At 43.0% G+C, this 24,579-nt stretch overlaps 1 protein-coding gene across 4 annotated transcripts in view; it reads left to right on the forward strand.

Annotated features, from left to right (window-relative positions):
• rptor (regulatory associated protein of MTOR, complex 1) overlaps positions 1 to 24,579 on the forward strand; it is a 261,324-nt gene that overhangs the window by 117,132 nt on the left and 119,613 nt on the right. For all 4 annotated transcript variants that reach the window (XM_028566774.1, XM_028566789.1, XM_028566782.1 and 1 more), the window contains exon 7: positions 11,538 to 11,713. In XM_028566774.1, coding sequence (XP_028422575.1) covers positions 11,538 to 11,713 — 176 coding nt within the window. The remainder of the gene's footprint in view (positions 1 to 11,537; positions 11,714 to 24,579) is intronic.

Here is a 24,579-nt window from a genome sequence, read left to right on the forward strand (position 1 = left end):
CCAAAGATTCGCGACGAGACAAAACTGTTTTTAGAACGTCGCAGGGAGAAGTTGCAGCGGTCTGAACCGGCCCGACTCAGCTCGACTCAAGCCGGCTGAAGGCGTCGCCTGCGACTCAGCTGTTCAAATCGCCAGTGGCTGATTTTAGAACGTAAGGAACGTCACCTGTTTCAACAGCCAGTAGAGAAGGCAGCTGCTAAAGTCCTCTATAAACTTTTCTACTGTATGTTACAAACTGTCAGCTGGTAGCCTGACAAGCCAGACTCACATCCAGATGTTGGGTCTGGGAACTCCCCATTGGCAGGGCTCAATCCGAGGGGCGGGATAAATGGTTGTCTTTCAAATTCCCTCTGCACACAATAGGACAGAGTTACAATCAACCAGAGCAACGAAGAAGGTAGCCAAGGTAGATTCAACTTTTGCCGTATCCGGTCGGCAGAACTCCGAACACATCTTCCTTTTTTAAGAATGACTTCAGTGCCGTTCTTTGTTCTTTTCTCAAAGACAAGCTGAACTCCAAGTCTTCCAGAGTCGCGGCCAAAGCCGATTCCAAAGACCGCTGTTTCCCAGCAGCAGCCATCTTCTTTGTTTTCAAGTAGCAGGGAATTCATGCGGAACCATCGCAACTCTGCCGTCATTATGTTAAGCCCGCCCACCAACTCAATACACAATGTGATTGGCCCGGACAGAAACCGGACCGAGTTTATTTTTTCCAGCTCGCAAGCCAACGGAGAGTTGCTAGACGACCCTGGCTGCAAATTACATTTGCTGCCGCTAGGGTGGTCTAGATTTCTAGGCTAGTCAGCTGGTAGATGGAGGCTCAACGAGAAATCCCATGAATAGAACGTTATCGCTGATTCATCACTAGAAATGCAACAGTAGCAAGCATCTCACTATAACTAACGTTATCCACATCCATATTGAGACGCAACAAATGGTACATCAGCTTCAAAAAAGCCTGACCGACCGAACGGAAGCACAAAGAGTCTTTGCTATGGAGACGAGACACCGTCTCAGCTCGTCGCATTGGTGTGAACTAGCAGGTTTTAGACCGCTGCAGACTAGAGCTTAGATCGGCCCAAAAAATCAAGCCCGACCCAGCCCGAGCACGTTGTGTCTGGGCCCGGCCCGACACATTAACTGTAATTATGAGCTCGAGCCCGATTGAAACCAACACTTTTTTAAGTCGTGGGCCGTTATAACTGACGTTCCCAACTACAATTCAGAGTTGTTGGAACTGCAGAAATCTGTTTAGAATAATGCAACAAGGACGAAGCCTGTAAACGTTTGTTTATTCAGCACAGCAGGCCCGGTGTGATGCGTGCGAGTAGAGGGGAGACTCCGCCCATGACACGTGTTGCATTTTGTAACTGCAACCTAACATTTGTACACATTTGTTATTTTATATATATATATATATATATATATATATATAATATTTCTGATTATGGCATAGCTTTCTCCCCACCCAATTAGGCTTTTAAAAAACAAACAAAAAAAACAACGCCTGATCAAGGGTCTGGCCCGGGCCGAGGATAGTTGCGGAAAATAATCTAAACTCTACTGCAGACCGGCGCCAAAGAATTTCTAATAAGGGAAGAAGTTCCACTCCTCGTTACTTCTGGCTTCCGAACTGGTTGCAGTTCCACTCTGGTTCCATATAGGGGGCGCTCACAGGCGAGTGCAGAATGAATGGAGGTCTATGGAGCTATAGCCCTCAAAATCCACTTTTCTCAGGATATCATTTTTTGTCTAGTAATTTGAATGCTGCATTCAAAAGGGGAGGCTAAGAAAATACACACTGCTGGGTGTTAGATTTTTTAGAGTGGCTTTTTTTTTTTTCTAAAAAGCCTTTTTAAAATGTCAATGACGTCATACACATCATACGGCTGGAGATACTGCTTAACACACAAGTCACTTCCTTTGTTCTCTCGAGGCATCGACGACACAGCTGACAGGTTAGACTCTCCCTGTCAATAAAACACAGCTGACAGGTTAGGCTCTCCCTGTTAATACACGTGCTAGAAAGATGTTTGCTAATGTTTTATAGACCACACCGAAATATTCACTCTTACATTCTGGTTCTGCTTCGGATGCCGTCAAGCGGGAAACTACAATCAAATTGGAGATTTCTCAACGACAATCAGGCAAAAGAGACAAATTTAGCCGTTTAGCTCCATAAACTCCCATTCATTTTGCACTTGCCTGCGATAACCTCCAGTGGAACTCTGGTGGAATTGCAACCAGATTCGGTACAATGGTGCTGAATAGGGAGTGGAAAGGCTTTCCGTAGACCAGCTTTGCCGGCGCGTTGGAAGAAGTTTCAACTTGTCTCGTTGCAAATATTTGGTCTGGACTGAGCTTTAGAGTCCACTCTACACAAAACATAAAGAATATAATAAGAAAATACAATAATAAAAATGAAACTATATGCATATAAAAATACATGTGAAGTAGAAAAACAATATAAAAGAAAACTGCTGTAAGATAAATAAAAGTAGAATTGCAAAAGACTTTTTTTTTTTTAACTTAAGAGAAACAATAGCACCTCAGCTGTCAATGAAGTATAGAGGTAGCTCAACACATTGCAGGCTGCAGTCACATCACTTGCGAGGTTTAGTAAAGGTTTTTCTCAAACTATTCCTGGAATTATACTTCATTGCTGCGGAGACAATTTTTAAAATCAACAACACCATCCATCCATCCATCCTCGTCCGCTTATCCGGGGTCGGGTCGCGGGGGCAGCAGCTCCAGCAGGGGACCCCAAACTTCCCTTTCCCGAGACACATTGACCAGCTCCGACTGGGCGATCCCGAGACGTTCCCAGGCCAGGGTGGAGATATAATCCCCCCGTCTTGTCCTAGTCCAGCTGGACGTGCCTGGAACACCTCCCTAGGGAGGATCCCAGGGGGCATCCTTACCAGATGCCCGAACCACCTCAAGTGGCTCCTTTCGACGCAAAGGAGCAGCGGCTATACTCCGAGCTCCTCATGTATGACTGAGCTTCTCACCCTATCTCTAAGGGAGACGCCAGACACTCTCCTGAGGAAACCCATTTCGGCCGCTTTTACCCTGGATCTCGTTCTTTCGGTTATGACCCAGCCTTCATGACTATAGGTGAGGGTAGGAACGAAAATTGACCGGTAGATCGAGAGCTTTGCCTTCTGGCTCAGCTGTCTTTTCGTCACAATGGTGCACCCACTGCGCCGATTCTCCGACCAATCTCCCGCTCCATTGTCCCCTCACTCACGAACAAAACCCCAAGGTACTTGAACTCCTTCACTTGCGGTAAGGACTCATTCCCTACCTGGAGTAGGCCCTCCATCGGTTTCCTGCTGTGAACCATGGCCTCAGATTTAGATGTGCTGATCCTCATCCCAACCTCTTCACACTCGGCTGCGAACCAATCCAGTGAGTGCTGTAGGTCGCTGGCCGATGATGCCATCAGGACCACATCATCTGTAAAGAGCAGCGATGAGATCCCCAGCCCACCGAACTGCACTGCACTGCTCTGCCTCTGACATAGAGGGCGTATTAGTCGGATTGAGGAGTTCCTCAAAGTGCTCCTTCCACCGCTCTATTACCTCCTCAGTTGAGGTCAACAGTGTCCCATCCTTACTGTACACAGCTTGGATGGTTTCCCGCTTCCCTCTCCTGAGGTGGCGAACAGTTTTCCAGAAGCACCTTGGTGCCGACCGAAAGTCCTTCTCCATGTCTTCTCCGAACTTCTCCCACACCTGCTGCTTTGCCTCTTTCACGGCAGAGGCTGCAGCTCTTCGTGCCCCTCGGTTCCCTGCAACTGCCTCTGGAGTCCTCTGGGATAACACATCCCGGAAAGACTCCTTCTTCAGTCGGACGGCTTCCCTGACCACCGGTGTCCACCACGGTATTCGTGGGTTACCGCCCCTTGAGGCACCTAAGACCCTAAGACCACAGCTCCTCGCCGCAGCTTCAGCAATGGAAACTTTGAACATTGTCGACTCGGGTTCAATGCCCCCAGCCTCCACAGGGATGCACGAAAAGCTCCGCCGGAGGTGTGAGTTGAAAGTCTGTCGGACAGGGGTCTCCTCCAGACGTTCCCGCACTACCCGTTTGGGCTTACCAGGTCTGTCCAGAGTCTTATCCCACCCCCTGACCCAACTCACCACCAGATGGTTATAGGTTGACAGCTCCGCCCCTCTCTTCACCCGAGTGTCCAAAACATACGGCCTCAGATCAGATGAAACGATTATAAAATTGATCATTGACCTTCGGCCTAGGGTGCTCTGGTACCAGGTACACTTATGAGCATCCCTATGTTCGAACATGGTGTTCGTTATAGACAATCCATGACTAGCACAGAAGTCCAACAACTAACAACCACTCTGGATTAGATCAGGGAGGCCGTTCCTCCCAATCACGCCTCTCTGTGTGTCTCCATCATTGCCCACGTGCACGTTGAAGTCCTCCAGCAACAACACAAAAAGATCACAATTTACAAACTGCAAATTTACTTCTTATTTTGGCTAAATGACTGCATGTTGAAGGTGAATTGACTCCCTCAAACCTTTTTTTTTTTTTGCCTAAAACTCTGAGCATGCAGGCTTTCACAGTGAAGTGGAAGTAGCCTTGGCTTCAAATAGAGCCAGAGAGGAGGGGATGGGACAACAAACTCCTCACTCTTGTAGCCGGTTTGTACAAGGGTTACAGAGTAATTGGCCACTTGGGGTTCTCCCAAGGCTGTCTGTTGTCAGTTGAGTGTAATTCTAGTCAAACCTTAGCCATAAGGCCTGGGAGGAAAGCTGGTGAAGTGGCTATGGTTATGGTCAGCTGAGAGACGGCGTGTGGCTCAGGCAAGAACGGACAATATTTTAGTTTTTCAGGGCCTAATCTGTCTTTGCTGCATCTTTTACGGTTTAACTATCGTGTTGCGTCGGGGAAATAAATAGAGGAAGTCCTCCTGGTAAATGCAGGGGAAGTTGCAAAACGTCCATAAGCAATTTCACTTTTCCACCTGATACCTGAGTGCGTGCGTAAATACACACACACACACACGCACACACACACGCACACACACACACACAATGAGAGGTGTATAAATGGGCAGGTGGGGGTAATGGAAGATGCTAGGACTTCCAGAGACTTTTTAATCATTCAGGAGACGATCTGAGCAGGGAGTCCCCCACCTCGCCCACGTGCTCCTGCACCCGCATCCCTCTGCCGTGACACAACACGCCACCACACACACACACACACACACACACACACACACACACACACACACACACACACACTTTGTCAGCCATTTTTAAATAGACACACAAGCGCAGTGCGCACGAATCACAAAGCACAACAGGCCTAACTCACCGGGGACTATGATTCTGAGATGCCGTGATGAAGACAAGAGCATGAAGGAGATGGCTGAGGGGATGGTATGAAAGGTGGAGGAGGTGTTTTATCACTCCTCCACAGCACCATATCAACCTCCTCTTGCAGTCCATTGTGTGTGTGTGTGTGTGTGTGTGTGTGTGTGTGTGTGTGTGTGTGTGTGTGTGTGTGTGTGTGTGTGTGTGTGTGTGTGTGTGTGTGTGTGTGTGTGTGCTCTGAGTGCTCTATTATAGGCCACCTGCTTCCTTTTAAATATCTCATCACTTCCTGCGTGCACTCAGCAAACATACTCGCTGCATTAGCTGCAGACAGAATTGTATGTGTTTGTACCCTGCAGCACTCACAGCTAAGAGTGCTGTGTGTGTGTGTGTGTGTGTGTGTGTGTGTGTGTGTGTGTGTGTGTGTGTGTGTGTGTACACATGCGGTTAGATGTTTGTGTTGCCGGAGTTTCCAGGATGCTCACATTAAGCCTTCACCAACTCCTTCTATCACTTTAATGAATAATTAATGCACGGCTGTAAAATGTATTGCTCGACTAGAGTTGTGTTTTGGTAACGTGCATGACTGTTCTCCTGTGCTTTTACTCCCCCATCCCCCCGTAGGATTAGTCTCATCAATTAGTGTCACTTAAAAAAAATAAAAGGGGAATTCTCGGCATTTCAATTGTACCCTGGTATCCCCAGTGGAAGAGAGAGAAAAGTAAGCTGTCATGGTGATTTTCATGGTAATTTGCGAGATTACAGTATGCTAATGTGATAATTACAGTGGAGGCTTGGCATTAATCAGCTTCTGCTGGCAATGTTGTCCTGTTTACCGTTCGGATTACTGCGGCATGCCATCACCCCCTTCATTCCACAATCTCTTTCAGGAGACAATGTTGTTCTTATGTCGACACAATGAGAAGGCTTTAGAAACGCACGCCGCTTTGTTTGTGATGTCTGTCTCTGCGAGCAAGGCGACATTTTCAGAGAGAGAGAGAGAGAGAGAGAGAGAGAGAGAGAGAGAGAGAGAGAGAGAGAGAGAGAGAGAGAGAGAGAGAGAGAGAGCGATGTTCCAAGGAGATTGGCACAGATCCATCGGCACGGCAGTGATCGGGCACTCACTCACGCCTGCAAGCATTTCAAAGAGGAATGAAATATGCATGTTGATAATTTAAAAAATGCAGTTACACACTTCATTACACCCATCCCCCCCATTAATTAAGTCTATTCTGTATTTTTAATATCATCATTTATTCCTGTGTGTGCAGAGCTTCTTATAGAGCGCTCCTGTTAAAAACATAATGTCTCACACTGAGATCTGAGCTTCAGCTGCTGCTGCCTTATTATAGAGTCAGCTAATGAGTTATTGGACTAGCAGAGAGCAGGGAGGCTGTGCAGTGTATACAGGAGTAGGGAGGTATTACATAAATCTACAGTACCTCGTCACATGCCAGTGTTTTTCAGTTTTATTAGCTTAACTGGAAACCGGATTAAACTTTTGATTCAGGTCATGGCAGTTTTATGAATAAAATACTGATATTTTCTTTCCCTTTTTTTTTCTCGTGTTTTTGAATTTTCAAGGTCTAAAGTCAGAATTGCAATTTTTCCTGTTTTGTTTCCTGGCCAGCCTGCTGGGTTCGTTGTGTTTGCTTTCTTGTCATGTTTCGTAACTGACTCAACTCACCCTCTGGGTGCAGAAAGATGTGGACGTCCCCTCAGTGCTTGCCCCTTGGACCAGTTTCCATTCAGGAGCTCGGCTGTGTTTGCGCTTGTGTTTAAGGTCTGGGTCATCCAAGCCAAAGCCAAATCAGTAATTTCTTTCAAAACCAAGTTAGAAAATACTACGGAAGAGGTTTAGAATTCTTTTAGAAGACTTTTAACTTTAAAGTCAGAATTCTGACTTCAAACTCAGAAGTCAAATGCATTTTTTCTGAACTGTTTTTCACCAGTTGTGTCCAGGATGTTTTGGTCGGGCCTGAAATCATAGCTTGATGATGCACTGGAGTCATACTTAACCCCTCCGCTACTATACATTATAAAAACTACATTGTTACCAACGTTGGTATCATTTTGTCACCAAAATATGTCTGAGTTTATTTGCAAAGCTGATGTCAGCGATGTTGCTACTCCCCACAGTAGGCTGCTTGAAACAGTGACTATCAACACACAGGATGACTTGACCAATCATTCGACGCAGAAGCATAAATAATAATAAATACATGAATAAACAACTCTGTTAAATGCCTCAATCATATAAGCACAAGCAGAATAGCGGTCACTAACGCACCTTTCAGTTTTTCAGCCCGAATCAGCTAGCCGGGCCTACCAGCAGTTCCTGCTCAGCGTCTTTATTAGACTTGCGCGCAGCGTCTCCGAGCCGAGAATACTGCTTATTCTTTCACGATTTTTGAAACCTAGTTTTATATACTTTGGCTGGGTGGTTAATACCACATGGTCCTGTGGTGTGACAAACTCACTTTGGTGGGTGTACTTTTTCTGAAAGTGTCTGTTTATGTTCTTACACTCCATGTCTGCGCATGCTTAGACGATTGCTTGTGTTCTTTTGACAGATTGATTGCCAGGGCTTTTAATGTACTCTTGACAGTCGGTGCCAGACAGTTTGTCGATTTCTCACACTCTCTCCTGCTTAGCTTTCAGGCCTGTAGCCCCAAATGTTTTTGCAAACACCGAAAGAGTTTTTAGCCTGACGTGGTCATACTCCGATTCTAGTCAGAATATTAATCTGATCCTGCACCATTGGGCTGTGATTATGGGGCATGTTTCAACCGAACCAGGAAAGACAATGCCTCTGCACTCAATTGGATAGACCTCCAACCAATCAGAGCAACGGAGACAAACGTCACAGAAGCTGTGAGTCAAAGGCAGGCTTCGACAGAGCAGAGGTGGCAGTTTCCGTGTTGTGCGGGTGGGTATGGTAATGTGTATACATACGTGATTGCGGTTCTCTGTTCCTCTTTTAAAATGAATGCGCTGTCGATCTTTGTTGTAATTGAATTCAACCCAAGCGCTCTTTGGTGACGTGGTTGATTACGTTACTGTTGATCATCTGTCCATCATCATATAAAGCCCGCCCTGACAATTTGATTGGTCCAAACAGCTCTGGTTCGAGCATAGCATTTTCTGCCACAGTAAACCGCTGTTCAAGGTGTCTACAGCTCTTCGATATGTCTTAAACTAACTCAAATGTTTCAGTGCAAAACTGAAGTTGGCGAATTGCAACTGCTGGAGGGAGCCTCATTGGTAGGACTGAACTGGTTCTGCATTGGAACCGGTTGCAAATGTTCCTACTCTAATAATACGGCAAGAAGAAGTTAAAAGACAGAAGTGGACTCAAAATCAATAAAATACTAAGGAAGAACATAAACTGTGTTCACTGTGACGTCGCGCTAACACAAAAATCACTTTGGGGTTTATTTGATTTTGTCACCTCTTATTCTGTGTAGTCTGTAAATACACCACCTACTGCATGTCTGTCTGTTCTGGCAGAGTGATCCTTCTTTTCTTGTTCCTCCTGAGGTTCTCCTTTTTTTCCTGTTAAAGGGTCATTGTTGGTTCTTTAATTTTAAATTGAGGGTCTATGGTTATAGTTGTGCGTTGTTTAGCTTGTAAAGCCTATGACTCAAAACAAATGGTAGTTGATTTGAATTGTAGAGATATGTGAAATGTGTCATTTTCAGCCCTAACAGTAACCTTTAAAGAAATATAGTTAAACACAGTGCTCCGAGCTATCTGAAGTCTCTGCTGTGATTATTTCCTGTCCCGTGTTGCTTTGCTAGCGCTTTGATAAACCAAATCTAGCGTTACAAACAGCAACATGTCACCTGCCGCTCTGACTGACTGCTAGTCTGGGTGGTGTCAGTTTCTTTAGTATGTGGCCCAACAGGTAAATGAGCTCTCTAACCTAATGTTAGTGAATGTGTTGACATATGAAAGTATCAAACATGCATTTTAGATGAATGAGAGGAGAGTATTTCCAGTTGTTCCTCGACCCCGTTTGCTCAGCGCCGTTAAATTGTATGTACGGGACGCAGGAGGTTTCTACCAGGAAGTTACTGTAAACAAACCTTGTGACTGGGTCTATAGTAGATGACAAAACACAGTGAAGTACAGTTTAAAAAAAAAAAAAAAAAAAGAAGAAGGATCTGCATTTTATCCGCTTAATTTTAGCTATCAAAATAAGCCTGTATCAGCCCTCATACTGATGATTGGGATCGGCTCGGGATGGGCCCACTTGAATTCTTGATGTTCATTGTGCCTGTCAGCTACTTTTTTAAGACATATACAAAGGGATTCCAATTAAATTGTGGACAAAACTTCATCCTGCTGAATCACCGTGAAAGTCACACATTGCTACTGTCAATTCAGAGGCAATTAAAAATTGATGCAACCTGATGAAGGGGTTTCTTGGAATAAGAGAGACTTGTGTTGTACAGAAAAGAGGCGGTAATAACAATAATATGATAATCTCCTTTCCTGCCATCAGGCAGGGCTGCAAAATGAATGCAGCCACCCGTAGCAGTCAGCGATGTTAATGGAAAGTCTTTGATAGCTGCCTCCGTTCAGACCCCCAGCTCATTAAAGTCGACTCCGCAAAAGTCAGAAACCATATTGAACTCCAAGAAAAGCAAATCAACAGCACAATGAGCACATAAATAATCAAGAGCTCCAAACATAATTAGCGTTTCACATCATATACAATCCTCCGTTTTTCACGTTTGCACATATTGACAGAGCCCCCCCCGAGCATGTGGAAATACCATGCTAATTCTGTTTTAAGAACAGACAAGACGATCGTTTACCACTGAAGACCGCCCACTAAGGTGGCAAGCAAGAGGAAAATGTCCTCACTGGGATCGATAAACTATCACATTATCATTACGTTTTTAAAAATGTCTCGGGCAGTGCGTCAATTGTAATGCTTTGTCTGGAAGTACAAGGTGGTAAACCTGCAAAAAGCACTGATCTGTATCTTTTGCAATCAAGTTTTCCTCCTGCTTTTAATGCACCGGAGAAAACCCCAAACAACTTTTATTTCCCATCCCATGCTGTCCATAACAGGATCAGAAAGATGAACTCCGTTTGTTTCCATTTTAATGTGGTATACACAAAAAGCAGCTTATAAATATAAAAAAAAGGTTCAGCTGATAATAAATACAATACTTTTGAATAAGAATGAGCTCACTCTGGAAGAAATTTATGAATTTCTGGTCCCAGCAGTCAGAAGTCTGTTCCCGAAGGTTGACAAGGGATCAAATGAGTAGCAGATTTAACTGTTGTAGAAAAGTTTTCTGGCAGCGATGATTTGATGCCCAATCTGAGGAACACAAACAGCTCGCAACAATAATGGTAGCCGTTAGAGCAGGCTTGTGTGGGTGGTAAGAGAGGGCCAAGGCCTTCACCTGTTGCCCCGGCTGGACCATTGAACAAACTCTCACTGAGTCTCCAGATTAGTTTCCTAACTTGTTTATACTTCAAATATGGAGGCATCAAAGAGGTCTCCTTCGTCTTTGTAATTCGTCTTCTTTTCTCCACTACACATCTTTCTGTATCCGTCTGGAGTTGCTACTCTTTAGTCTGTCTCTGACCTTCCATTTCATGTCTTATCTGGTCTTTAGCTTAAGTTCATCAACCTGTCTCCTTCTGTCGTACAGGGCTGTCCTCAACTAAAGAAAGTTTTAGTAGACTAACCATGGGCGTAGGAAGCAAAACAAGTGTCGGTGGGTCCTCCCTAGCTATGCAAACGCCCCCTTACGGCATTATATTCCATCCACATTTTTATTTTTTGTTATATATTTGTCATATTTAACTGTTACCTGTCACCATTTTGTGTTTTCCTTGACATAAATAAAGACGTTTTCACCATAAATTGGTGCCTTGAAATGTATCAAAATTCAGGAAATTAAGTCTTTGATGCTTAAAATGTGGTATCAGATCGGTGCATAAAGTCAATTACTTACAGATACCAGCATTTTAGGCGGTATCGGAGGCTATTCCGATACTGGTATCGGAACATCTCTAGTTGCTGCAGCTCTAACATATCTAGAACATATATGAATTTGAATTCTTTTACACGGACACATTTTTAATTTACATACTTCTAGATGTGGCTCAGGCTGTCGTTGCAGCCCAGCAAATGTGAACAAACGCTGTCATGTTTTGTTTGTTCAGGTGGCAGCCATCAACCCCAGCCACCCGCTGGCCCAGATGCCCCTGCCGCCCTCCATGAAGAACTGCATCCAGCTGGCTGCCTGCGAGGCCAGCGAGCTGCTGCCCATGAACCCGGACCTCCCAGCAGACCTGTTCACTTCCTGCCTCACCACGCCCATCAAGATCGCCCTCCGATGGTAAGCCTTCCCTCACATTTCCCCTTCCTTTCTCTCTGCCACAAACTTTATTAGGCATTACAAGTCTGAAATGTTCCAGATGGTATATGGTGGACTATATGCCTTAAATTGCTGCTTAAGTAAGTGGTAGCTGGGATTTTTTTGTCACCTAACTGTTAACATTTAAGCAGTATTTTCTAACCATGAACTCACACAGGGAGGAGAAACTATAAATTTAGTGTACACAGGAGCTGTGTGGTTTTGGTCTTTCTCAGTGGGTAAGGAAATGTTAAAGGAAGTTTTTACTTTGGAAGAATTTGAATAACTTTTCTGTTCAGTTTTGCTGTGGCTTAACTATCCTGTTCGAATGCCTCCTGACCAAAAATTACTCCAAAGATCCCACAGAGGAACGTTCCAAGGCTATTATAATTAGTGTGAGGTTATACTTTTTAGGCACCATGTTAAGCAATTTACATGTATTAACAGCTTTGTATTGCCAATGTGTGAATGGATTGTAACGTAACTTAAAAAATGGACACTGTCCCTAAATGTCTCGGTTGCCCAATAACAGCCTGTAGACTGATTTCTATGTAAAGGGCTCTGGATGTTTTTAACAGGAAAATCCAAAGGATGTGACGTTTATGCGCGTGCCTGAGTGCCTTGCCTCTCTTCCGCTCCCCTACGCAAATATGGTTTTTTGTAGAATGGCGAAGGAATGTCCTGCCCTACTCTATCTTACCCTGCCTCTAATTGGCTTACCCAGGTTTCCTTACCCTATTCAATTTCACTCCTTGTGCCTGAACCTAACCAATCCAACAAACAAGGGCACCGAGTACTAGCTAATCGGAGGCAGAGTAGGGCGGGACTTTCCCTCTCCATCCTAGGAAATGCAAATTTGCCTCCCCTGCAGTGCCAACAGTTTGCAACACCAGCTAATGATAGCTCAGAAATGGAGTCTGCTAACGTCAACAAACGCGCGGCACACACCACAACACAGAGTCTAACACACAGTCCACGTTAGCACACACAAAAAAAGTTTGATCAAATTAAGCTTTTCTGGCCAAATGGCAATGTAACCGATGACGGCCGGGGAAAACTAGGGACAACATTGGCAGGACATTCGAGCAAAACATTAGTCAAACTGTAATAACAGTGTAATTTTACCTTTATCTCATCCATCAACATGATTTCAGTCAATCACCTTCCCTCTTGTCTATGTCACGTCACCGTTTACTTAAGAACATACCAACTTATCGGGACTTTAGCTTATTCACCATACCCCCCAGAGTTAGATAAGTCCATACATACCCTTCTCATCTCCGTGCGTGTCCTAACTGTAGGATACTCTGGTAGGGTACAGATTTGATCATTAGCAAATTATCAAATATGTTTTATCAATATTAATAAAGTTATGAATATGGTTATTAATAACTTTAATCGACAAACAATCAAAACGGGGCACCACCCTGTAAGTCAGGGACCAATAACCAAACTGTGGAACAGTCTCATTTCTGTTAAAATCCTTTAAAAGGGTTCAAAGAAAGGGGTGATTTCGAGCACAGACCCGTCCAGCCAGCAATTATTACAATAAGTACACAAATAATCACAAGCAACTGCTATTTAAGTATAATAAGATTTATTAACGTCACAATTATTAGTAGCCAATCAGCTATCCTTCAATAATAAACTTATATACCATTTTACAATATCACAATCAAAAACAATGCAAAAACAAAAAAGCATGGACATGTCTGTGTGTGGGTGTGTGTGTGGGTGTGTGTGTGTGTGTGTGTGTGTGTGTGTGTGTGTGTGTGTGTGTGTGTGAGAGTGAGAGTGAGTGAGTGAAAGTGGTTTGTTGAACGGTAAAGAGCGTTTATTCCTCTACGAGCAAACAGCTGACTCAGCTTGTACAGTAATTCCTCCTTATCAGGAGTTATCAGCTACAGTTCAACACAACTTTCAACAATATCTGGATCAGTGATATTCTTCATAACAGCACATAGGACACAGAGGTCCGATCACACATTAATGGTAAACAAAATGGCGATACCTTTTACTCATTAATAAACACCCTAGTTCTTAAATCTGCCCAGAACTATAAAAGCCTCTTACTTTTTGGTGTACAGTCCGTTGCTTATCCGGCGGATTTTCCGGTGAACAAAACTGAGTTAACTCTCGCCAGAGATTAACGACCCGTACCGTCCAGGGCAGTGGCGCGGAAACACGGTCCAGTCGACCTGCAAGAAAAACGCGTTGTCTCTTCTTCCTTGAGACGGGGCTGATTTACCCCTCTGCCGATTTGGTGTAACACGGGCTTCGTATTCACCAGGACCCTTTTGTATCACGAACGATACAAACGTCTCACTCGACCAGCGAATGATACAATGTTGATTCTCGAACAGCGCTGAACGATGTGTCTTCTTACGGCGATGAAACCACGAAGAGCCCCGGGCTGTGACCTCCGGCTACTTTTATCTCCCCTCCGCCGCCTGCTGGCGGCGAGTGGTGCGTTCAAGGAGCCGCGGCCAATCGGAAATCCCGAACTCAACAAAGGTGTGAGAATTCGTCGTTGCAGTTCTCAAGCCCTCCACCAGTCTGCCATTTTCCTCATGTCTTGGAGGTACAATCTCTATTTTGGAGACTCCTTTGTTAGGAGTGAGGGGTCACAGGCTGGTGACTTCCCTACAGGCCGCTCTTTGGCCTCAGGGGAAGCTTCAGGCCTCACAGAATAGTCTTGATCATAACTGTTGGGTTCCAACATAACTCTGTCTGACGCACCCACCGCTAGCCTAGCTTAGCACAGATCCTGGAGGTAACTGGCTCCATCTAGCCTACTGCTCCCAATAAGTGACAAAATAACGCCAACATGTTCCTATTTACATGTTGTGATTTGTATAGTCACAGCGTGTACAAATAACAAGGTCACATGAGACACAGCCATCTTCTAACCGTATACATACTGGGAACTATATTCTCAGAAGGCGAAGCACTGCTACTTCTGCTACTTGGGCGGAGTGATTTGCTCGCAGCACCTGAGAAGCCCGGTGGTGAGGAGCAGAGAGTAACAACGGTGCTTTTTTAGGTGTTGCGCGGTTACCTCCAGGATCTGTGCTAAGCTAGGCTAGCAGTGGGTGCGTCAGTTACGACACGCACAGAGATGAGATGTGTATGTATGGACTTATCTAACTCTGGGGGGTACGGTGAATAAGCTAAAGTCCCAATAAGTTGCCGTTTTCCTTTAATGGCCACTGGTGTCTTTAATATAACAAGGATTTTCTGAAAATTCCACATAGTACCTTTAAAAGCTTAGAATTTGTCTTTTTTTAATTTAAGATTGTAGATTCAATTTCTGCTAGATAATACTTTCTTTTATCTTATATTCACACAGAAGCACACATTTTCCTTTTAACCATGCAGTAGAATGTGTACGGTATCGTTAATTTGAAAAGCCTGTTAGCGGCAGGTTGGATCACTGCTTTGACACTCTGAGGACACTATGATGTGTCCTGTTTAGCGAAAAAACCTTCCTTTGAGCCCCGACCCTAATCAGTATTCAACTATGATGAGAAATATGCCGCTATGATGAAAAATGTAAACTGACATCATCCTCTGCGACACAAGGATGATGATCCCTGCAGAGGACGATTCAGTAAAAAAAAAAAAAAAAAAAAAAAAGGGGGAAAGATATTCAGGCGAAATGTGTTCAGGCTTGGCTGATACAGTGGCCTGATGTAAATGTCCATCTTTCAGAGGACTGCACTGATGGAGCTTCAAGCTAAACCACAGGAGCACATGGGTTGCATCAGACGATCGGCTCTGTGTGGGGTACACTGACTGTGTGGGGCTTGCATGCCCATGCAAAGGTGATTGCATCACCTCCGATCCCCTGTCAACACAAAACACACACACACAGACACGCACATAAATATGTCATTCATGTTCTACATACATATGTGCTGTAACTCCGCATCCTGTATGTGTGCCAATTTGTCAGTGCGAACAAGTATCAAAAGTTGGCTTCCAGTGCTCGGAAAGATTTGAAGTTTTTACTTATTCTTTTATCAGATAGTTCCTCATTTAAACCAGGAAGTCAACTAACTTTGTTGGTTTTAGACTGTATTTTGCAGGTAACTTTCTTGTGTGGCTGCTTGTGTTAAGGCAACATTAAATACTGAAGCAATAATAATTTTGCATATTTTGTTAAGTGAAAAATGTTTTTATTTTTTTCATTTTTATATGTTAATATTCTCTTAGTTATTGAAAACTATTTTTCTCGGTGTGAGTACCAAAACTAAGATAGGATGTTAGCACCAGTATTAAGAAATTCAAATGATACCCTGCCTTTTTGTTACTCAAAAAAGGTCTGGTTTGAAATGTGAAATGTAGTTGCACTTGTTCTTTACTCCCTTGGAGTGATGTTTTCTGACAGAAAGCGAAGCAAATTTTCACCTTGCAGCACTTATGGCTATTTACCGCTGGACCGTTTGTGTTTATTTGCCCCAAACAGCCAATTGTACCAACTGTACATTAGCTGTTAGCTAGCTAGTTACAGACCGCGCTTGTGGAAGTGCGTCTTTATACAGTCTGTGTTCAGCCCAGCCTCTGACTGAACTCCAAACTCAACAGAAAGTCCAGTTCTGTGAACACTCAGTAAGTTTAAAACCGTGACCGCTAGCTAGTTTGCTAACTTGCATTTAGCAAACCGTTAGCTAATAATAACTGACAGAAATCCAGCAAGCCAGGAAAGCTTTTGCGACTGAGTAGCGATAGCATGTTCCAGGCTGGCTATCGTGTTTGCGGTTAGCTTGCCAGCTGCAGTAGTTGGCAAACTAGCCCTACATGTATTTATGTATGAGTTGTCACTCACTACATCACAGACTTTTGTATAATACTTTAAGAGAAAATTTTGTAAATTTTGTTTTTTATCCATATCCCTCCACAGTAAATACAAAATAATAACAAATAGGCAATAAACCAAATAAACATATGTATAAATGACAACCCCATAAGCTCATCATACTCATCTCTCCCCAGCAAAAAGCTTCTTAGGAGCCCTCCAGAAAGCGCAGGTCAGTAATTGAGACATCCAATCTGACAAACTCACAAGCCCACTCCTGGATTGAAGGCACCCCTTCATTTTTCCATCCTCTTAAAAGAATCTGTCTGGCTATCATTAAACTGGTGAACTAAAATAATAAACTAAAATGGGTTACTTGGATACTTGAATAGAATAGAACAAAGCCAAGTCTCAAGTCAAAATGTCTGCTGTGACAAAGGCCTCTTTAAAAGTAATTTTGTGTGTGTGTTTCCTTCTCGGAGGAAAGAAGGAAAGAATGCATGTGTGTACAGTAAGCGAGAATGACTGGTCGCCTTTAGGAGGTGTCCTACGGCTCGCCAAATTTTTCTCTGCCAGAAATGCTGAAGAGTTTCGTTAATCTTTCTGCGCTCTAAATCCACACCCGGCCATTGACCTTCAGCATAATGAGGTCTCAGTATTATGCCATTAATATTGATATCCCTTACCAACTTTCCATTTCGGACAACAAGTTGCTAAAAGCCTGCAGAATAATATTGACTAAACTAATTCCTTAATACCCTCTCCCTCTGAAAATGGGTGTTATGGCTTGCAGGGCAAACCTCAAGATTCAGTGGTTCGTAATAGTGAATTACTGTATTTATGCATTATATATAATATTTCCTCACATAGTTGGGTTTGATAAGCTTATTTAGCATAAGAGAATATTCAAACCTGTGACTATTTTTTTTATTAGTTAATTCAGCCTTTAATTACACATGAAAAGAGCACAATATAAACATAGAATAAATACAGATTACAAAAGATCTTTATTTACGTTAGTGTTGTCTATATAAAGATGCCACAAATGCATTCACTTTTCCCTGGAGGAGGCAACACTGTGTGCTTCTGAGAAGGACATTACTAATTTCAGACATATACAGCCTCCTCCACCTAGCTTTCGCTACAATCCGGAACTCTTCACAAGTCTCCAAAGATACTGAAGATCCCTCTCGCCACTTCTTCCTTCTTCTTCCCACAGTTTGCTGCCTCGCTCCTGTACGCTTATTATTTTCTAAATAGAGACATGCCAAGCTGTCTTCTCCTTCATTTTACACTGCCCCAGAGTGAGACACGGCGAGAACATCAGGAAGGGATGGGGTGGAGTTAAGAGTGGGCGGATGGAGGGATTCACTGATGTGCTGGCTTATCTTGGCTTTAAAACTTTAATGAGATGCATTGAGGGATGGATGATGGGGTAGAGAGAGAGAGAGAGAGAGAAAGAGAGAGAGCAGATTGAATGCATGTGTACCTTTCATTGCTCAGCTGAGCAGAAAATCATTACTGATGGAGCGCCATCTTTAAGGGATTTCCCTACGTCTGCAATGGGTGGGGGGTGGAGGAGGTGAGCATCTGAAAATAGAGAGGCACCAGGGAGTTGCAGGGGAAGGAAGAAAAAGAAACAACAGATGAAGGAAGAAAAGCGCAGGGTGCATGTTTTAGCCATGCTAGAAGCGTGGATCAGTCGGACGGTAAAGCTGGTCTACGTCTTTTGTCCAGAGTGAAACAGTACACTTGTTGTCCTCCATTTTGCAGTAATAAAGAGAACAACTATGGCCTGGTGTCATTTTAAGGAATAATGGGCATTCAACAGATCAGGGTTGTGCTTATATTCTGGGAATTTACATTTCAAACCAGTCAGAACATATAGAATTGAATAATTTTCCACATTCAGACAGTAGTTAGAATTTAAAAATAAAGTGGCAGCCCTATTTTGTACGGACAGTCAAGGTCTCCAGAATCAAGATTCTTATGTGAATCGATCGCAGCAAGAGGATACGATGCTTTGAGACACTACGTCTCAACTTTCTCCTCCTCCTTTTTCTTTTTCTTCCTCCATGTACTTTGTCTTTCTCTCTGTTCCTTCTTGGAGGTGTACTTCACATCTAAACAAGCTCAGTGGTACTCAGTCGTTGATTGGGGATTGAGAGACCAGAGGTTGGCTTGACTCATTTCCTCTCTCTGACAACAAGTGGCTGCTGCTGTCACGGTCGGCCAAGTAAAAACAACAGTACTTTTACTTGAGTACAAATTTCTAGTACTTTTTCCACCTCTGCATACAGGTGGTGCATCCCTGCTGTTAATGCAGACGATGCTGTGCAAGCCTTTCAACCTTGCTGCTCGGCTTTGATAGCGCACAATGGTGAAGTACAGTAGCATCTCATTATCTTCGTGTATATGCTGTAAACTTAATGTGAACCTTTAAGAACAGGAACACAGGTGAGATTATCATCTTGTATTTCTTTCGTTCAATGGGCTCCCCCCTGAGACACACACACACACACACACACACACACACACACACCACTCTGTCCTTGTTCTGAAGCGTTGGCTTTAATAACATTGAAATGTTGACACATTCATCTCCCCCCCCTCTACAAAGGGAACTCTTGCATAACTCACACATTTGCCTTATCTCTGTGGATTTCAGAAAAGCATCACACATACATACTGATAGCAAAATCTTACTGTATCCCTGCTAGGTACCCATCTCTAAAGCAGCTTTTGCACCTAATGATAAAGTGCATAAGCCAAAATAAAAGGCCACGGTTTGTAAATCTCACCAAAAAGCAACTGCAGTCCTTTTTGCATATTTGAAAATGCCTTGAATGGAGACTTTAAAGACATAAATGCAGTCTGTAGTCTTGGAAATGACTCACTAAGGTCATCACCATTCAGTTTCACACAATGCTTGTCTGGAACTTTAGAATGTCGGGTCATAATAGTGAAATGGTACTGTAGATCCTTAATGTCAATTTGTTTTTTTGTTGTTTTTTTTTTTAAAAATGTAATTTCTATGTAATTTGATACAGAAGGATTACAAAAAGTGAGTGTCGACGTGCAAAGTAAAGAATATGCGGATACAAATTAAAATATCTCAATCTTTTATATACTGTGGTTTAATAGTGTCTTTTGTGATTGGTTTCATAGGATGTCCACTTTTGCCATTTTTCACGTGCACCGAGTTGAAAGCGGACAGAATTGATGGGTGATGTATGAATGGAGTGGAGCACTACAATCCTCCAGAACAGCTTCAGTGCTGTTTGGAATAGATTCTCTGAACTCTACTGGAAGGTTGAAAACTATATTTCCAAAGAAATATTCCCTCATTTGGTATTTTGCTGATGGTGGTTGAGAGTGCGGTCAAGAATCTTCCATAGGTGTTCTACTGGGTGGAGGTCTGGAGACTGAACATACATTTCATCAAACCATTAAGTGATGACTCGTGTCCTGTATGGAAACATTGTTTTGTTTGTTAATTATTCAGTCGTTTCCTTTAATTTGTCACGCGTCTGTATATTTTTTTTAAATGAATAAAACATGATTGTTTTATTGTTTCAATAGAACAAAAGATACGAAAATCACTGGACCCTATTTTAACACAATTCAGATTGTGCAGAGGGAATTATTTCCACCGATCATTCTGACCGGAGACCATTAGAATTTTTGGTCCTCATCATTTTTTTTTCTTTCAATGACCAGTAATTACCGGACAACGGAAACTCAGGGTTCGCCGTTTTTCTGCCCCTTAAATTCAAACTGATTGAACATTTGAGTTGAAGATGCGGATTTCATCTTTTGTGGAGATGTGGGTCCTTGAGGGGGGTCCATGCAGAAAAAAAGTTTGGGAGCGACTGTTCTTTGCCAAGGTGCAGTCAGAAAAGTCGACTACAGCTGCCGTCATTTACAAAAGAGCGAGATGGATGCATCAAAATGATGAAAACGGGAATAGTAAGAATCAAAACTAATCAGCTTAGTTTCAGCAAATCAACTGTATTTGTCATATTTATAATTTAGATCATTATATAAAACTCAGTGTGGTATGTCTTATGTATATTGTAGGGCAGTGACAGAGCAGATTAAAGTTGAGATCACCCAGCTGTCCCTCCAGCACATGACTGATAAAGATGGAGACTTGGGACAGGAAGGCTGATTGAAGGAGTAATGAGATCTAGAAGACAGCTTGCTCAGTGGGGACCAGTGGGAGACACTGAGCTCCTCCCGTTCCTCCTCCACCTCCCAGCCTGGGAGCAGTATAGTAGTTTCGTCATACAAGATCCACTTCCATTTCTCCCCTCAAAATGTAATATGCCCTCTCTTACCCTCTCCTCTCTGCAGCCACACACACTCTTGCTCTCTTATTCACCCATCCAAATAAAGTTTGGCCAACTTGCTGTTGGTAATAATCCCTCAATTTCCTCTTCATCTCTGCCCTCCAGCCCTCCTGTACTTCTGTCAACTTATGTTGTGTTCTCTTTAACCGAGATCTTCAAAAGGGGTCGTCAGAAATAGTTTTTTATTAAAAAATGTCTCAAAATATACCTTAATATGAATCCAACATTTTAATAGCGAAGATAAATTGGCCTACAGTATTTGTAAAGGAAAAAAAAATAATTAAGAGGGCTTTCACACGTGAAAGTCTGGACCAAGGTTCATGTTTTAGCATTTGATCCGGTATTTTTGGTTTCACACTGCAGTTATGCAAGAGCACTTAAGACCTCTACGTGACAAGACTACGTCCTGTTGTCATCACATACGCGAGCCGTGTCTCCCGACAGTTGTAACTGATTGGTTTGTCGTATTCTCTCTGTCGGAGTTTTTCCAGCTGACCACCAGCTCTTTCCGTGCTGCCGCGGCTCTTTTTGTTTTGTTGCGTTGTTGAGAAGCGAGACACGGGAACTTTACTTTGGTTTTGAGGAGCTGCAGCATTTATTCAGAGACAAACGGAAACCTGCGCTGTACATTTACTACCACTTAACAAGTAAACTGCTATATCCTCTGCTCTGAAAGCCAGCAGCTGTCTGCTCTGAGCGCTGACACCGTTACCCTCTCTCACGTACTCCCTAAACACTGAGCTGTTCCTTTAAGCAGCTTCCCCGGTCTTATAACACCAAGATATCCTGCCAGAACTTCCTGTATTCGGTCCAAAAGTCCAAACCATCCAAAAATGCTTTCACACTAGAAACAAATTGGACCATTGTTCAGTTTGATCCGGACTGAGACTACCTAGAGGTTTCACACCTGTAATTTTGGTTCGGATCAAACCGAAAAGTCTGAAAGTCCGGGCCAAACAAGGTAGGTGTGAAAGCCCCCTAATTTACACATTGCAGATAAGCTTACTGTAAGTAAGGTAGCTACTATGGTGGCTAAACAGTTAAGCTTAAGGATTCACTGTGCCTTCCACATGTATGTTTAACATTTAAAACATGAATGCATAAATTCTATATTAATATCCATTTATTTTCGTCCAGCCGGCCTAGTTTATTATGAAAAATCAATTTTATACAGTATATGTAGTAGGGGGTCCCTACTCCGTGTCTCTTTCAGCTAAGGGGTCCTTGGCTTAAAACCACTTTGAAGACCCCTGCTCTATAACTTGTTCTCTTCATCAGCCATAGCTGTTGGTGCATCCGAAAGTTTGACTTTTGCTTTGACACAATAAAACAAAGCTTACTGTAGAAACAGTTAGACATGAAAATTATAGTATGCCTCACCTCTACAATCTATTTTCCATATATCTTTTATCAGCTTTGTATTGATTTTAATCCCACTTGCTCTATTCTTTTTTTTTTTCTTCTCTTTCACTTAATTATTCCACACATTTAAATTGAAACGACAAGCTTTTTTCAGTTTGTTCCAGAGTCTTATACAAAAAGGATTCCTATATTTTTTACTGACACATATTGCCTGTTCAAATTGAGAGTACTTTACACCAGCAGACTTGTTTCTAGGGACGGCAATGTTGGTTGGTCGGCCAGTTGGTTCACAGCTTTGGCCCCGACATTGGCCTCAACAATTGTTGGATCGATTGCCATGGCCTTTTGTACAGACATTCATCCCTTAAAAAAATTGTTTGTCCATTACTTTTATGACTAGATGCCAGCAGTACATAACTTTCTACTAAGAAAATAAATGTTGATGGCATGTACACTACTTTCCACTAACTGTACCACAGTGCAGTTTTATCAGTGCAAAACATTTGAGCAAAAACAGTTTGATGTCATTTTGATGGCAAAGTGTCTGAAATTGCAATTTACTGCTCACTTATAGAGTAAACTATTAAATGAATGCGTGAAAGGGAGGGATTTCAGACACTGCCTTAGAGATCCAAATGTGGTCGTTTGTGAAGAATATAAAAATGATTTAGGAGGAAACTGGCCAATACCACCAGACAGATTTGAGGGTAATTACGCAATTCAGGGCAGACCTTTTAAACATGTTTTACAACACAAAGAAACGGACGTTAACTTCTATTGTAGACTAAGGGCCCTACTTTCATGGGGCCGTAACAACAAGTGCAAACAGCTGTTTGGTATATATTGTATTTTGCGGACATTAAAAAAATTGCCTTTCTGATGGTGTGTTGGTGCTCAGTGACGCATCTTAAAGGCGCAAAACCGTGCAATGTTCATTCAGAAGAAGACAGTTGTTGGTATTTTATTGAAATAAAACTTCTGAGAACCACATCTGTTACCGGCACAAGGTCACTTCATCAACAAGAGCAAACAAAATACGGTAACACTTTACTTGAAGGTATCTACATAAGAGTGACATGACACTGTCATGAACACGTGACATTGTCATGACACATGAACCATAACCCTAACCATAACTTGCCATGACAAAAACCGAATGACAGTTAATGACAGAAGTGTTATGTCATAAACGTTTATGACTTGTTTACAATGTTTGACACGTTCTTGACCATGTCATGTCACTCTTATGTAGATACCTTCAAGTAAAGTGTAACCCAAAATACTTGGAGCAATTGTGCCTCAATAACCGTATAAGGCTTAAAATGTAAATAAATAATTTTAACTGTAACACTTCCCAGCAGTAGATGCAGCGTTCAAAACTTCCTGTTTAGTGTGGTTAAATCCCCTGGCCGACTGATGCTTTTTAGAATAATTTTCTGAGCTTGAGTCATGTCTGAGATGAATTATTGGTTTTGTTTGACAGTGTCCTACTTTGAGTTGTAAGCATTTACCCTAGCCCCTGAAGTGATATGTTTTTCCTTTGACTTGTGTAAATGCACCGCTAATTATTAGCCACTACTAAGTTGAATGATTCGCCCGGCTGGAGTGCATTCGGCAGATATTTAACAAAGACTAGTGGGTTGTAGGTGAGACTAGAGTGAGGACAGATCTGAAAAGATACTGCACAAGCCTTGATAAAAGCTCTCTGCACCTTACCACCCATTCAGAGTGACGTATGGTCTGCTTTCAGCTTGCAGAATGCAGTTGTTACTCCTGTTTTGCTGTGTGATAATGAATATGTAATTGTATCCTGTAGGAATCCACTGAGGTCTATGAATTGAAACGATGTCTTGAATTTGTCACTGGGATGAAATTTGGCTTCCAGCTTCATGCCATAGAATGAAATCCATTTGGGGGGGGGGGCTTTCCCTTTACCCTTTATTATAGAGTAACAGTAGATAGACAGGAAATGGGGAGAGAGAGAGAGAGAGAGAGAGAGATGGGGAATGACACAGCAGGTCAGATTCAAACCCGCGCCGCTGCGAGACTCAGCCAACGTGGGGCGAACGCTCTTACTGGGTGAGCTAGAGTGCATTAGCATATTCTTAAGCCCAGTTCAGACCAAAGATTCGCGACGAGAGAAAACCGTTTTAGAACGTCGCAGGGAGAAGTTGCAGCGGTCTGAACCGGCCCGTCTCAGCTCGACTCAAACCAGCTGATGGTTTTGCTGCGACTCAGCTGTTCAAGTCACAGAGGCTGGTTTTAGAACGTAAGGGACATCACCTGTTTCAACAGCCAATAGAGAAGGTAGCTGGTAAAGTCAGCTATAAACTATA

Source organism: Perca flavescens, chromosome 2, assembly GCF_004354835.1.
Source record: "Perca flavescens isolate YP-PL-M2 chromosome 2, PFLA_1.0, whole genome shotgun sequence".
Lineage (NCBI taxonomy): Eukaryota > Metazoa > Chordata > Actinopteri > Perciformes > Percidae > Perca > Perca flavescens.